Source organism: Salminus brasiliensis, chromosome 1 (genome assembly GCF_030463535.1).
Source record: "Salminus brasiliensis chromosome 1, fSalBra1.hap2, whole genome shotgun sequence".
In the NCBI taxonomy this organism is placed as follows: Eukaryota; Metazoa; Chordata; class Actinopteri; order Characiformes; family Bryconidae; genus Salminus; species Salminus brasiliensis.
The window spans coordinates 15068659-15085275 of record NC_132878.1 but is presented as its reverse complement, the minus strand read 5'-3'; the positions used below and the strand labels follow the sequence as shown (position 1 = coordinate 15085275).

Here is a 16617-nt window from a genome sequence, read left to right as displayed (position 1 = left end):
GTCCACTTTTATTGTCCTCAAACAGAAGATGTGGTTAAGCGTGAAAGTTGTCATCAAGCCCAGGTCTTTGTGGTTTATATCTTCTGAAAACTACTGCTCCCAGTGCTGTGCATCCAATAGCATGATTGGTTGGTTCAACTTGTCACTTTAGTTCCTGTTTCAGGGTCTGTTTTATTCGTTTTTACGGGGTTGTCCAAATGTTTTATCTATGATTACATCATGCAATTCGATTTTTTTATCATATTTTTACTTTAACATCTTAATAAGAAAGAAAGATTTACACAAGACATTCCCTTTACCCAGCAGAAACTGCTATTCTTCCCATTATTAACCCGAAACAAAGATTAAATTTATTATTTCAGTTCTGTGAGAATTTCTACAAACTTGACTTAAAGTTGATACTGAAAAAGATTTACAGTAGAACAATGTTCTTTGTATAATACAGTAAATTGATACACCAGATAGAATTTCCAGTGAATAGAGGTAAAAGGTGTACCCAGTAAACTGATGTAATATAATGTCTTACGATTGTATAGTATTATACTGTGCTCAAAGCACAATACCTTGATGTGAGTACATTGCTGTGGACTGAAGTCAATGCCACTAAGCTTGGGAATGGTTCAGTTTGCGCATGTTTTTGAGGACTGTGGCACCTCTTTAGATAATGTTCTTCGAAACATTCTGCATGCTGGGTGACTTATGTTTTACATGCCTTATGGAGCTGTCTTTTCTGCACAGTGCTTCAGCCACCCTGAGTTTTAAAATAGCACACAATATATATTTATTTTTGTCAAATCAGATCAAAAAGAAGGAAAAGTCACTGAGTCAGGCTGTGTTGTATGACTTCGTAGCTCACGTTTAGCAGGACTTAAACAAAAAATGTTTAAGCGACACTGTACTTGCAAGTTTAATAGTTTCTAAAAAAATTCTAAAAGGTGGCAGAGTTGATAATTGATAAAAGATAGCTAGCTAGCACAGTTACAGTGTTGCTATTGCTTATCAATAGCGTTCAAAAACACAAGTGAACCCCTATCTATGACAGCTAACGAGAGTCTATATCAATATAGAACCTATAATTATAGGGTCTGTAATTTCAAGAAATCATCTCAAGCTATCCGTAATCTTTCACAATTTAAATTGTAAACACTTTAATAAAAAATGTCCTTTTTTGTTTTGGGTCCCTGTCCATAAAGTTATTTCCATTAATTTATAAGTTTGGCTGTGGTTCTCCAGAGAGTTTTTTGTGAGATTAGTCATGGCATAAAAAAATATTTTGCTATTTTTTCTTTTTGCAAATATTATCAACAAAATGTTTTATCTTGAATGACAATGTGTTATTAAACAATGACAATCTCATCAAACACAAAAAATAATAATTAAAAAAATACATTTGTTTAAAGAGTACAATAATTAAAATTCATTTTTTTAAAAAGTTCCGAAATGTTAGATTTTCTTTTTTCTGTTGTTGTGGAGGTGTTTGAGTCCAATCTTCATTACAGAACTGCAGAGCTGCTTTATTCATTCATGCTTTATTGGTCGGCTTTCAAGCATGAACTGCCCGCTTGTTTGAGGCCCTGACACAGCATCTCTGTTGGGTTCAAAGACAGTGCTTTGACCCAGCCACTCCAAAACCTGAACTCTAACTGTGGCTCTCTTTTTCCTTTCTCATATCAATTTTGTGACCACTGCCTTACTCTGCTTGCCGTCTTCAATACAAGTGTATTTTACATGGGCTGACTGCATTCACCCCTGGCTCTGTTTAATGAGCTGAATTTAATTCTCAATTTGGTTAATTTTTTTGCTTATTGCTCACATGATCAGTTTAAGGTAAACAAAGTAACTATTTAAAATTATAAAAAGTAATAATAATAAAACAACAATTGTCTGATAAAGGTCTCTGTTTTTATGTATCTTAAAATTACTTAAGATTGCGCTTTGTTTAAAGGTCTTAGTTGTGATCTTGGTAGTGATTTATAATAATCACTACCAAGTAATAATTTTATATAATAATTTTTTTAAAATTATTATATAAAATAACAGTAATGATAGTATTGTAAAACATTTTATTGAATATTACATTATGTATCACAGAAATTAAACAAATTATATTAAAAATAAATAAATCTGTCAAATCTAAATCTGAAACTTTAGCACTGATTAGAACTGATTTCAGCCCATGTCGAAAAAGAGGGCATTGAGGGCAAGAGTGGCTGGTGCAGATGGCTGCTTGCATATGCCCTTTCCCATCTTTGTGTGAAAAGGCCCATTGTCCAGCCGAGGCACACAGAACTGAGGAATGCTTTGTCTGCCCGGTTACTGCAGCTTCCGAATAGGGCCAGTGCTCTGTGCACGCTCTGATTGTTCAGCGCATACAGAATTGCCAGGCAGGCCTCGCTGGCCTCTGATACTGTATCTTTAGAATCTAAAATTATTGATTTTTTTTATTCAGTGATTTGCTAAAGCACAGTGACCCAACCTGACCTATTTGAGACTGTTGTAGTAACTCTGTTTAGATACAAATTCAGTACAGCCAACAATATTTGATTACTGGGATGCACAGTAATACAGTATGCAGTTACTTACTCACTCTTGATATGATCATATAATGTGGTAAGGTTAGTAATGTTGTCAATAATCCCTGTATTGTTAAACGAATATTTAATCAAAATATATGATGATGAACTGCTTTACTATATATAGGCCATTCCATTGATCTAGAAGCTGTGGGTGCTTAACACTCAGGCAGGCATAGTAGTCAGATGTCCTTTTTGTCAGCTAAATCTGAAGCTCACTATTGTAATCCACTTACAGTGGACACTTTGCCCACACTTTGCCTGTCATGCATTGCAGCCACTGACATCTGGATTGTAGTAAGACTACTTGATAAGTGCTGAGGTAGGATCTTCCTTTGGGGCAAAGTGACTAAAGCTAAAACTGAAGCTAGCAGATGCAGATCCACACAGCGCTTACCTTTTGCGATTGTGTACTCAGGCCTAAAAAGGTGGTGGAAACCTTCTGACACTTGCTGAGTTCTTGTACAGCAGGTTTCCGAACACTTGCTACATTTCATCCACATAAATATGGAACCATGTTCGTAAGGGGCAGATGCATAAATAATCCTATTTCACACTGTTCAAGGCCCTTGCCTGACTGGGAAAGACAGGAGCTCTGATGCACAGTGCGTGGCAGATGGCTTTAGCCCTGTGGTTTTTATTCAAGCTAATGGGTTATCAGTTGGTGTTATACAGTATCTAAAGAATGAGCTCTCTAATAGTGCAATGTGAACCCTGGAATGGAGAATACATTACATTTCCAAATGTTTGTACACACCCCTACTAATGAAAACATTGAGCTACTTTAAGTTGCACCCATTGCTGACGCATATGTGCAAATGCACACACATGCAGTTAGTCTAGTCCCTGTAGAGAAGGGTTGCCAAAAGAATAGGAGACTCTGAAGCAAATAAGCATGAACCTGTTAATGCCAGCCGTGGGCATGCCTCACTAATGCTCTTACAACAGCCCCCAAAATCTAGTAGATAACCTTCCCTGGACAGTACAGAGGAACTCCAACAAAAGCAGGATAAGCTCTTTAATGCTCTTGATTTCAGAAGAAACAACGAATGGCAGGTGCCCCAATACTTTTGTATATATAGTGTATATCTGAAGAGTTAATGTTTGGTCCTGCTTCTATTCTTAAACCTTTAATATTGAGATTATTTTGAGCTCATTTACAGAAGTGTTTGCCCTTCCTTATTCTATAGTCTGCCACCATAAGTTTTGCACCATCATTTTACACCACATGCTCTTAATGGTTTCCTGTATACTGTTAAAAGTGTTAGAGGAACTTTTAGGGGTTCTTCAATTTGAAACTCTGGAGGAACCTCTTAAGGTCCTTTTCTTGAAGGTTCCTCAGAGCACTTTAAGAGATTCATACACAGTTTTAAATTGAAGACCCTCCAACCTTCCTCAAGGTTGCCTCAAAGCACTCATGTGAGTACTGGGTTTTTAATAAATATGGCTTTTAACATTTTGGGGTCAGAATGAGTAACGAAATACATACGGATAGAAAAACGTCAAGATTATACATACAAGGTAAAGAATATACATGCATGTACTTACATTATTAATTCAGTGGTGCTGAAAGTTCAGTTTCAGCATTAGTTTCTCTGAGCCTACATACAAAAGGGTTTGGCAGCATACATAGTATTGACCAACACCCAGTGCAATAGGAATGTCTAAAAGGGGTCAGGACAGATCTGGTCATAGATTTAAGTCTGAACAACTGCAGATTCCAAGATCACCAGTCCTAACAATTGTATGTACAAGTTAATGTGAGATGCAGACGATTTAAGGTCTAGAAGAAAACTCAGTACTGCTAAGAAGGGTGGTCAAATATCCAACCAGAATTCTCCCAGAAGATGAAGTGTCTGGTCAATGTGCAACTTGCTAAGAGACCTTTATTCAATTCAATGCTTAGTTCTGGTCAGATGATCTTTTAGGGTACTGCGTTAAATAACAAGAACAGATACGGTAGCAGCTGGCTAATGTGTAATACTGGATATAGTAAGTATATACTCTTTAATTGCTTTTAACCCTTTCACAAGTACATTCCCACCCTTGAGATCCAAACGTTCAGCTTTAATTCTACTGATTCATCAAATCTGTCTTCCAATTAGTCTTCCCACAACATACAGCACATCCCTTAAACGAAAGCATTTTTCATTCAGCCTTAAATGGTGCAAAGGTTACAAAAATATCCTCTGGTCAGATCATTGTAGGTAGACAGAACTTACTTGTGAAAGGCTAAGAAGGTTCATGTTTTATTGTACAATGTTGTTGATGGTTTATGAAACTAAATTGTTACAGTTTATAATAAGTGAGGTTAACATTAACAAAAAAAATCTGAACTGAATGCTCACCTGTGTACCTTGTGCTACAGTAATGCTACAAAATAAGTGACCTGATTGTTAACACTCTCTTTACTGTTCTAGGTTACCATCTATAAGTCCATACCTACAAGGCTGCTGTCCAGAGCTTGGGGCCGACTCAACCAGGTTGACCTTCCCACCTGGCTTCGGAAGCCAATTTACAGCCTGTACATATGGACATTTGGGGTGAACATGAAGGAAGCGGCTGTGGAGGATCTCCAGCATTACAGGAACCTGGGGGAATTCTTCAGACGCAAGCTAAAACCGCAGGCTCGGCCAGTGTGTGACTCCCACTGTGTGGTATGTGTGACCTTAATATTAGTACCTCAGCTTTTTCCTCGTGACAAGTCAGAATCATATTTTTTGGTATTTGGTTTGGTGTTGGATCGCAACACAGTTGACATGCACCAGGTCCTTTTTCATGAACACCGGCTTAGTCTAGCCTAGAACTAAATAATAATGCCTGTGGTGATTTAACATATTATGAAAAATATTCAAATGAGGAGAAAAATATTTTTAGTCTTAAGATTAGGTTCAATATAGGGCTTTGTTCAGAAGTACCCAAACATCTACTTTAAGATGCACCTACATAAGATAAGATACACCATCATTTAGTTACACCCACTTAGCTTCTATAATCTCCACACAGAAGCATTACCAATAGAATGGGACACTGGAGTAGCCATACATGAGCCTAAGTCTTAACCTGTCCATCTCCAGGTGTCCGCTAAAAGGGTGAAAAGCTTCTCGGTATTGGGCTGTGGAGCAGTGGAATTGAGTTCTTGAAGAGTGATGTACCAGAGGTGTCCAGCATCAGTGTGTGACCTTGGTTATGCTGTTATACAGATTAGGTGGGGCTGTGAAAAAGTAGGTGGGCTACCTAGGTAGATCCCCACTCCTATACCTACCATACCCAACCAGCATCTTAAGCTAAAGTGCAGCTACCACCACAGTGGGCAGGAGTTTCAGAACCATTTGTCTGACATGTGATCACTTCATGCACTGTAGAAGAAATTTGCACAAAGCTCATTGTAGATTTTGCAATAAAGAACATCATAGGTACCACCTTGCAGACCACCGGCAATGTATTTTTATTTGCGTTCGACTTGGGTGGTTGGTTACAAGATCATTTAAAAACTTGTATATATCTTACTTATATCTATCTCCCATGTAAAACACCGTGCCAGACCATTATTCATCATATTGGCATTATGCATTTGAGCAGGTAACTTTTCCTGGCATCTGCCAAACCCAGATTCATCCATCAATCTGCCAGAGAGTGATTCATCAGTCCAGACGATCCGAGTCCAAAGGCTTGTGTTGTGCTTCACACCACTCCAGCCAACACTTGGCATTGTGTGTTCATGTGTTCTTTGAGGTTGTCTCTTTGTTGCTCCTAACACTAATTCTAGCAGTGCAGAAATGTATTTAAAAAAACTGACTTGTATCCTATGATAGCGCTACATTAAAAGCCTACATTGAAAGTTATTCTACTTCTACTGCTGGTCTCTGAAGATTGCACAGAGGTGTACTTTCTGGATAGTCAAGCAGCCCTAAGCTTTGGGCTGGTGAAACCTAGAATGCTGTCTTCTGTTGTTTATTTTTAAGGGGATCTCTCCACCACAGCGCAGCTGTTTTACTCCTTTCTTGTGTGTCTTTCTGTGTGCCTTTAGATTAGTCCAGCTGACGGGAAGATCCTTCACTTCGGTCGAGTAAAGAACTGCGAGGTGGAGCAGGTGAAGGGTGTCACTTACTCTCTGGAGACCTTTCTTGGTCCATACACATGGGCTGAGAGTTTAGCCATCAACAGAAGTAAGTTCTTCAGGCAAGCCTTGGACAAGCTGGTTTCATACAGACAGATTTGGTCTGAGATTTCAGATTCAATTAACAAGATTTTAGATTTAATCAATTGAATTTCACATTCTTTAGTATAGCATTCTTGTTCTCTAGTATAACCACCTCTTTGTATATGTGTATGGTGGTCAGATGAGGACGACCCCAGCTCCTTCCAGGACCTACTGGTGACAAAGGAGGGAAACGAGTTGTTCCACTGTGTGGTGTATCTGGCCCCTGGAGACTACCACTGCTTTCACTCCCCGACCGACTGGAGAGTTGCACATAGAAGACACTTTCCTGGTAAGCTGGTCGTTTTTCTGGTAATTTGAATAACCATGGCCATACTGTGGCTTCCAATTTTGTGGTTCTCGAAAACGGAAGGTTTACCTTCCACAAATTCCGTCAACACCACAATATCGGACATAACAGTGTGGCTTCTTAGAATTCTTAAGCAGTATTTTTAATCAATTAGTTTAATTCATAAACCACACAAAGTGCATTGAAAATGTTTAATAGATTAATAAAATCCTCGTACATTAACTAGCTGTCGTTGATTTATATATATATGTATTTTTGAGGGGTTTTTTTTGGTACTGAAAAGTTTTGTTAATAATACTCTAAATGGTGTGTGTGTGTGTGTGTGTGTGTGTGTGTGTGTGTGTGTGTGTGTGTGTGTGTGTGTACGTGTGTGTGTTTGAAGGCTCTCTGATGTCCGTGAACCCAGGTGTGGCAAGATGGATTAAAGAGCTCTTCTGTCATAATGAAAGAGTGGTGTTAAGTGGGGAGTGGACACATGGCTTCTTTTCATTAACAGCTGTCGGAGCTACCAATGTTGGATCTATCCGAATCTACTTTGATAAGGTCGGTAATCAGTTCTTCATGCCACCTTCCGTCTTTCTCTCGCTCCTTCTATGACACTAGACGTTTTTAGGCTGTTGCTAGTCATCAATTATTAACAGTTTAGAACGCAGTTCATTATAAACCAACCTACAATCTTCCTTGATGCTGTAAGCTATAGGCAGATTAACAAGAAGAGATTTAATAGGCTGATATGGCACAGCAAGAACTACCCACTCGAAGTGCTACCAAATCATTTCAAGTACAAAGTGTAAAAAGCTTTTAAGTTTCTGACCAGACCTTTGGTCCTCTTTAATTACTCTGCTTAAAGTAGGCTTCTCTGGCCAATTGCTGTTTAATTTGTACAAATTAATTATCATAATTAAAAAATAAATAAATAAAAATTTTAAGGAAAAGCATAAGCTATTACCAGCATGTCATTCTATTGGAAATCCTGTTTTTTATTCTGATTATATAAGCTGGGTATGCACAAATCAGAAGGGATATGCTCACTCCTGGGTGTCATACAGTTTTCATTAACCATCCTATTTCTTATCTAGATCAGTGGAAAGGGGCATGTGGGGACCAATTTCCTAAATCCTTTCCTTCTCCATTAGCCCAGCTAACTAAAAGCTGATCCTGTGACGTATCCACAGCCCTCTCAACCACTCGTTATATCTCCTGGCATACTTCCGCCTGGGGTAGGGTTTAATAGGATACTGCACCAATGGGCCAGCTATGCTAAGGTGATTGTGGATAATTCAGTCAATCTGCAAACCTTACAGAGCATGGCAACAGCTTTGTGTTGTCCTTGGTGGCTGCGTTTAATTCTATTGAAGTATTTTTATCATCAGTGATATTGGGTCACGCCACTGGGAGCAGAGCTGACCTCATTCCTGGTGGGAGATGGGGTAATCTGTTGACTCTCCAGTGGTTTATACCAGTGTAGCTGAATGGATGTGTGGAGTTTTCTCCCCCTGGTGTGAGAGCTTTGCTATTACCCTGACTTGGTCACAGTACAGAACACTATTGTAAAGCCAGTCAAACGGCAAAAACTTACAAAAGGCCCGTTACTTAATGCTTATCATTGCTGTCATGCAAAACACTTGTAGCTTAATTTTAGCTGTTTTTCATGTTTTTGACATGATATGAGTGGCAGTTTTTCTATATGTTTGTGTCCAAATGTCACAAAGAATGGATGAAAAGAAACGCTCCGGAATCACTTTACATTGACTTCTACTGAAATTTAAGAAGGTTTATGGCTATTTTGATGAGACAAGGTCTTTGCTTGACCTCAAGATATGCTTAGATTTTATAGGTTGCAATGGCCGTATTAACATATTCATCTTTCCTCTTTCAGGAGCTGCACACAAACAACCCTCGCTACAACAAAGGTTCATATAATGACTTAAGTTATGTGTCCAACAACAACCGAGAGGGTGTGAGTATGCGCAAGGGCGAGCACCTGGGAGAGTTCAACCTGGGGTCCACTATTGTGCTACTGTTTGAAGCGCCACGGGACTTCACGTTCAGCCTCACAGCAGGCCAGAAGATCCACTTTGGAGAACCCCTCGGAACAATGTGATGTGAGAAGAGCGGATCTTGTCCACGGACGCACTAACACGTGTGCAAACTAAGGCAGGGTCTCATGGACTGACACGCGTGCGCACACATACCCACCGAGGAACGCACTCACATACATGGAGAGTGGTTTCATTTGTACTGACACAAAACCACCACTGTTGCATTATTGTGATTGGAGTCCTCCTGTTTACTTGGGAGCAGTTTCTAACAAGTTTGCTTTTATTGTAAAATACTTTTATTGTTAAAAGACTAAGCTTAGACCATCAACATGTTGACTACATTTTGTTTACTGCAAACTGCCATCCATATTTTTCTTTGCTCTAAATTATTTTTGGTTTTCTTGTTGTAAAACGTTTTTGCCCATATTGCCTTTTTTATGGAGGGGTTTTCAGAGGCTCATCTAGAAAACATTGGCACCAACCAACACCTTTGCACAGTCAGTTGCATGCTTGAATCACACATGATTAACAACACATGCAAAAAGAAGAGGAATGTATAAGATACTAAACTTTTGGTTCTTCGTTTTTGCCAGACTCCAAGTTCTCTTCTCTTGCTCTCTCTCACATGGAACCACTGTCTAGCATTTGGGCTTGAACCACAGTGGAGCTAGTCGTCTGGACTATGAAATTGATCTTCTGGAGAGAATTGCAAGCGTCACTGCCACACTTTGGTTTTGTAAGTTAGACACACTATGCCTTCAGGTTCTGGTTGTAGATCTGTTTGCTTCAGTCTCTTACTACCCTGCCAGAATTTACAGTATTATAGATTTGCACTGTAGTACATTTCTACGCAGTCTAAACCTATTTCTAACACACAATGAAGTTTATCTTAATTTCAGTTGTAATTTTAAATGAAATATCTGTTAAATGAAAAATATTGAATCCACTCAGAAAAGATTTATCCAAGATGTGCTTGGAGAAGCAGAAATTAACCCATGTGGTGTCATCTGCTAAACTGTAAAAAGTCTCTATGGGGTTTAATTTCTGGGGGTAGAGTGGCAGTTACACACAGTATCACACTGTACTGTACTGTAGTATTACTGAAACAGCACTACCTGAAGGCTTGATTTTATTGCAATGTAAAAGATACAGCGCATGATGGTACTTCTGTGAAAGGGTCAAATATTAAGCTGTGGAATTTAAAAGAAGGGGTGGGAGGTCAATCAGTAAAGGTGTCTTCTAATTTCGATAGGGTTAATTTGTGGAAATCTAATGGGATATAAAGATGGAAGGAATTCTTCTACGTTCCTGAAATATCTGAGAAGTCTTTAACTGGGGGCTCAGACTGAAGTTCTAGAGGTGATTATCTCGTCACCTGGGATGTTGAGCTTTTGTAAGTCTGTGCTCTCCATGAAAAGTCTCGGCTCAGTGTCCTCAAAAAAGTGTCCTCACATCTATAGTTAAAAGTCATAAACAAGTACGGAAATGCTTTTTATTTATTTTTATTTTTTATTTTATTGACTACCCAGGATTTACTGCCCAGGAAGCTTCATTGCACCCAAATTCTTGTTCTCACAAGTCTCCAGTAGTGCCAAAAATGCTACGTTTTGATGTTGTGTGTTTTGGATATGAATCAAAACCTTTTTTACTGTGTTCTTTCACCGTTGTTCTGGTGGGTTTGAGGTTTTGCCTGAGGTCTGAGGGACAACCCAATGAGAAGTAGTATGGCCACGCCCTTCAGTTGTGATCTCAAGGAACTCCTAATGCATAAGAGAGAGAAGAACTAACACAGGTGGGGCCTTCATAGACAACATTGAATACTGCAAAGCAAGCTTCAGGGTTTTTTTTGTTTGTTTGTTTGTTTGTTTGGGGGGTGGGAGACGTTTCACAGCTAACATACTTTTTTTATATATGTAATAAGTAACTGTAAGGTACTTGAATTATTAAACTCCTTTAACACTTGCATAGATTTTAAGTACAGTATAGTTGCAAATGCAAGAAATGTCTAATAAATTTTTGAAATATTCTTTAAAAAAAAAAAAACAATTGGTGGTGTCAACATTTCCGTCTTGCAGATTTTTCTTTCATCCCCAGGATACTGGAGTTGCCAGGATCTTCCAAATGTTAGCAATTGGCATACCTGTATGATTGATTTGGTAATAACCTAAATAACCTAATCAGGGTATACATGTTTCAGTTTCTGATTAGCAGTCATGACCAAACCTACAACATGCTTTTCAAACCGGTTTTGTTACCAATCCTAAAGTCATGTGAGCTTGTGAGAGAGATTTCCATTGTTCATTGTAAAAAGAAGGGCAGAGTCTGTGAATAAATAAAAACTTCAGCTAAACTGTTTCTAATTAGAGAGCAGTGCTGATATGGCAAAGCTTAGCTAATGGGGCAATTTGTCCTCTAAGCAGTTCACCAGAAGTTGCACAAAATGTACAGTGAGGACCAAGGTGTGTTCCTCAAACACCACATTGTGGCCTTACTTCCCCTGCTAGCTAGGATTTCAATGTTTGCACTGTAGTTTGTGAATATGGTGGTCACAAGCTGCCACAAATCCACTTTTCAACAAGCATGGACACTGACCAGCCATAACTTTAATACCATCTGACAGGTGAAGTGAAAGATCTGGAGTATCTTCATCTACAGTGGCATCAGCAGGTGAACAGTCGTTGTGATGTGTTGAAAGCAGGAAAAGTGGGCAAGTATAAGAATCTGAGCCACTTTTTTTTTTTTTTTGCTAGACGTCTGGGTTAGAACATCTCCACAGCGGCAGCTCTTGGAGCCTTAGGTGCCATATTTGGTAGGTCCTGACCACTGAAAACCAGAAAATCCCCAATTTTCTGGTTTTCAGTGGTCAGGACCTACCAAATATGGTCTAAGAAAGGACAACCAGTGAACCCGGCGACAGGGTCATAGGCACCTAAGGCTCAATGATGCGATCCATGCAAGCCCCACCTAACAACGTACAGGATCTGCTGCTAATGTCTTGATGCCAAATACCACAGGACTCCTTCAGAGATCTTGTGGAGTCATGCTCAGATCTGTTGTGGTGGCACAACGGGGACCTACTCAGTACTTGTTAGGTGTTAATGTTATGGCTGTGTGGATCTGTATGTGTTGTGTTCGCACTAGACATTGTGTTCAGGCATTAACCTGATTAAATTGCAATGGATAAACTAAGTCTTTTGAATAGGGTTCAGAAAGGATAGACTGCCCCTTTAACACTCTGTTTGCAATAGACCTCTGGCAGGTGATTTAGTCTCGGGACGTGAATTTTCAGTTTCAGAGTAAAATGCCTCTTTATTTTTTTTCTTTTCAGCTTTTGTCAAAACCAGTCAAGCTAGAAATCTAAACACACTGCTCAGCAGTTTTCCAGGAAATGCAGCCAACTCCGCTCCCATTTTCTCTCTCTTCAAGGTTCTCTGTCCGAAAACCGGTTCAGCTGCTGATGTCATGCTACTGCCAACCTGCTCTGCAGCAGCTCGAAAACCACACATGACAGAGGCCCAGTCAGCAGTGTCATAGAAGAGCTAGCTGTGCTCAGATAGAAACCTTAATCTAATATGACTAAACCCAAAGACCCTGGGCCCATGTTTCAGGCATCTAGAACCACCAGACATAGTCAGACATAGTGTTTGAATGGCAAAACATCATTTTACTTTTAGACATATTGATTGATATGCAAGCTTTTTTCCATGCATTGTTTTTTTATCTAATATTCCCAAACATTCCTTAAAACATTTCAAAGGACAGTGTATATTTGACTCACTCTCCAACCCTGTTCCTGGAGAGCTACCCTTCTGCAGACTTTGGATGCAACCATAATCCACCCTCCAATCCAACTACGCTGTATAAAAAGATCAGTTCCTTAAAGAACATCTCCAAGAACATAAATGTTCCTGTAAGAACCTCAGTATAAAATCTGGTTCCTCAAAGAACTCTTGAATTTCAATGAATTTGAAGGTTCCTAAAGGTTCCTATACTTGCATGCAAATATAGGAACCAAATGACACTGAAATAAACTTTAGGCCTTTGCAAAGCCTTTCATCCTTATGAATGATCCTTTTTCTAATAACTTCTTTCGTGAAGGTTCCTTAAACCAACTTTAAGAGATGCTCAAATTGAATAACCCCCAAAAGTTCCTCAAGGATCTTGTCCTTTTAACAGTGTGAATACTGCCTTCACAAGTTTGCGATTGGCTGAGTGGGGTGTGTTCGATTTCAGTTGCAGGTGGTTGGTGGATCTCCATAAGCCTTGGGCCCAGTGCTCTACAGTATCTATTACCCATCTGTAAGTTGCCTCTACATGGTGGACGTTTGTCCAGATTGAATGAAATTGTGCCTTTGTCACAAGAGCCTTTGCAAGTTGCTTTACAATAGAAGACATTCATTAGGTCTGCTGTACAATTCCTGTGGTACTGTGTGAATAATATGTAGTCTCCAATTGTTCAAAGGGAATTTCAGGTTGGCAATTCCCAAGACGGATCTTAGTGTCAGAGAGAATGGCTCTTTGAATTCCATTGTGACTAGTCAACACAAACACGTCTCAATACTTTTCAGACAGAAAAAAATGCACCCTTGTGACTTTTACAAGGCTTGCTCTGTACAAAATTCTGTAGGGTGTGGTTTAATTGAGACTTCTATGACCTTCCCTTTACATACTGGCACAATGATCCTGAGATGCTAAAGATCAAGAACAGTGGTCTAAAATGCCGTCTTGCTCATTAAAAAACCTGAAGTACATCAAGGAATGTGTAGATTTTAAATACTGTTGAAACTGTGCAAGTAAGCAGGGTAACTCTGTGGCAAAACTGCAAAAACAGCAAAACCGACCAAAGCAGTTGTAGTTCCTAGGCACAGCTGCTATACTCATTAGACATTAATTACACAATACCAGAGCGAACTGTACCAGTCATTAAGGGGTAGTTGCAATAACAAATAATAACTTCAATGCAAAGGGCAAATTCAGCTTTCTCAAATGCATACAATAGAGTAAGAATACTGTTTGCGAAGCTAATCCATTTATCTCGAATTATAATAAGTATCTTATGCAGTAAATTCAACACAGAAGAAAGCAGTCTGTTGAGTTCAGTCTGTGGTGGACACTTGAACCAGTATCCACACTGATGAGGTGTCCACTCTGTTTAATGCAGTCTGAAACTGAGCTCCTGGAAAAGGCATCTTCTCGGCTGTCAAATGTTCAACCAATAGAACCAGCTCTAGAAGGCCAAGCAAATTCCACTCTGAGATTTGTATATCCGGGGAGCAGCCTGGCTCTCACTTCTTCCTCCGGCAGCGACAGCAGCAGGCGTAGCAGCGGCCCACTTGCTCTTCATCCTCCTTCACGTTGTAGGTGCCCTGGCTGTTATATGGAGGCGGGTGCTGATTGCCATCTCTCATCTCTCCATAGACGGGCACACCGGATGGGTTCTGTTCCCCTTGTGGTTTGAAGCTTCCATAAGGGTTCTGGGAAGAGGTACCATTGTAGGAGCTCTCCAGAGTCATAGGGTTGAGGATGACTGTACTAGAGTCGCCATATGGGCGCAGCTTAGCACGGGGAATGGTGACATTGCCATAAGGATTGTCCAAAGAAAGATTCATGGTGTCTGTCTCGGGATCAAGTTTGTCAATCGAAGTCTAACCAACGGCGACTCCCTTCTACCTCCTAGTCAGAACTGAAGATTAGAAGACAGGAAGCTCTAGAGTCAGAAAAACAAGATTGAGACTTGTGATGGTCCTGGGTGGCTTGACATCTATGGGAAGAAACATGATTGCTTAGGAATGGCATTCATAAAACATAGGGAATAGGAATTTGTTTATGTAGGAGAAAAGTACTAAGAGGCGAGTGTCGTACATAGACGGAACAAGACCACCTATAGTCTCAGAAAGTGCCAAAAAGTCTAAGCTAGGGTGATGCCATAGAAGAACCCTTTTCCTCTATCCCATCTCATTGAATAGATGGTCCTTTAGTAGAACCTTAAATAACCATGAAAAATAAAGATTCTCTCTAAAATCCTATGTCAGGTGTTATCTAAAAAATTCTATATTTTCTTTTACAGGCCAATAAATTAAACCAAATTCCCATCAAATACCGTCCCATGTTATATTTGATACACTCTTAAAAGTACACCCATCCAGACGACATGAACTGAAGTGGCAGATCGCTGTATGGTAAAAGTACATAAACTAGTACAAACGTTCTTACCTGTTCCTGGTGTGCTGTGTGGAGGGAAACGCTGGTTGTGTGTCCTCAGTCCCCACTGTAGGTGTGCTTGGTCCCCAGGGATCTGTACAATAGCTGTTGTTTCTCTCAGTTCCCGAAACCTAATGTGGCACACCTGAGCAGATAAGGCTGTGGAGAGGTGGCTGGCTAGGTGAAAATCATGTTCCATTCCAACCTGACAGGGTGTGTGTGTGTGTGTGTAACCCCGCCCTTGGGTGTCCTGGTACAGTCACAATGTTAAGGACTTAGGCGGGGAGATGGGGGATGGGAAATTGGCTCAGGAATGTCCCTCCCACCTTTTACAGCCACAGGTGTTTTTTTTTCAGGGCCATTGACCATGATGTCGGTACCCTGAATGAGAGGCAATGTTAAGCCAAGGGCTTCTAGACAGAAACATAAATCAATGAACAGAGATATGGTGCACTCGACAAATATTCAGACAGATTCAGACAGTGGACAGTGACATCATTTTTGTAATTTTGCCTCTGTACACCAATTCTGTGGATTTGGAATAAAGGGATGACAATTCCAGACCGTTTATCTCCCTATTTGTTCATGGAGTAACAAGGTAACAGGCCATGCCTAGCCATGAAACTGCCTGGCTGCAAAATGGCTGTAATTTCGAAGCAGTTCATGCAAAATTAAGGTGAAATCCATTGAATTAAGGCTTCAATTAGATCATGATTGCAGATTCTTGATTATATCTTGATTGTGCTGGTATACAAATGAGGCAAAATGACCAAAAAAAAAATATATATATATATATATATGTCGCTGTCCAAATACTTATGAACCTTAAGGACTTTCCTTGACGAACGGTTTAAGTGAGCTTTCCATGATTCGCATGACTTAAATGGACATTCAGACGACTGCATTAACACATCAAAAGCCTTATCCTGCTTCTCTGTTTGGACAGTGTATATGTTTAACCACGTTCCTTACAGCCGGATGTACAAGAGAAATTCCTTGTATGAGAGTGAAACTACTCCACCTACACAAGTGCTGGCCTCGAAATTTCATGTCACAGCTTTGGAATGTTCATTTGGGTGTTCATTTAAAATCTGCTCCATTTTACAGCAAGCAACAAAACGTGTATCCTAACACAATTCACCCAGACACGGCCAACAGTGAACTCCTCATGTGCTGCATCCTGTGTGTTTAGTGTGTGTCTTTGGTATGGTGTTCTTATTTGAGGTAAAGGACAGTTTGTGAACGTATTGCTTACTGTAATGTAAACTAAGTAAGCATTAATAAAATGAA

The 16617-nt window shown here is 39.8% G+C and overlaps 2 protein-coding genes across 6 annotated transcripts in view; one reads left to right on the top strand and one right to left on the bottom strand.

Annotated features, from left to right (window-relative positions):
• pisd (phosphatidylserine decarboxylase) overlaps nucleotides 1-10372 on the top strand; it is a 28355-nt gene extending 17983 nt beyond the window's left edge. For all 4 annotated transcript variants that reach the window (XM_072672797.1, XM_072672808.1, XM_072672787.1 and 1 more), the window contains 5 exons: nucleotides 4994-5230; nucleotides 6604-6742; nucleotides 6917-7066; nucleotides 7467-7627; nucleotides 8964-10372. In XM_072672797.1, coding sequence (XP_072528898.1) covers nucleotides 4994-5230; nucleotides 6604-6742; nucleotides 6917-7066; nucleotides 7467-7627; nucleotides 8964-9188 — 912 coding nt within the window. In that variant the 3' untranslated portion in view covers nucleotides 9189-10372. The remainder of the gene's footprint in view (nucleotides 1-4993; nucleotides 5231-6603; nucleotides 6743-6916; nucleotides 7067-7466; nucleotides 7628-8963) is intronic.
• A 2911-nt stretch (nucleotides 10373-13283) lies between these two features.
• Nucleotides 13284-15489, bottom strand: LOC140573493 (uncharacterized). 2 transcript variants are annotated; one of them, XM_072692882.1, is made up of 2 exons: nucleotides 15340-15489; nucleotides 13284-14887 (listed from the first exon to the last, which is right to left on the bottom strand). In XM_072692882.1, the coding sequence occupies exon 2, from the start codon at nucleotides 14733-14735 to the stop codon at nucleotides 14412-14414; it is 324 nt and encodes a 107-aa protein (XP_072548983.1). In that variant the 5' UTR covers nucleotides 14736-14887; nucleotides 15340-15489; the 3' UTR covers nucleotides 13284-14411. The 2 variants fall into 2 exon arrangements, with proteins under 2 accessions (XP_072548983.1, XP_072548992.1); XM_072692891.1 differs by having other exon boundaries at nucleotides 13284-14833.
• Between the last annotated feature and the right edge of the window lie 1128 nt (nucleotides 15490-16617).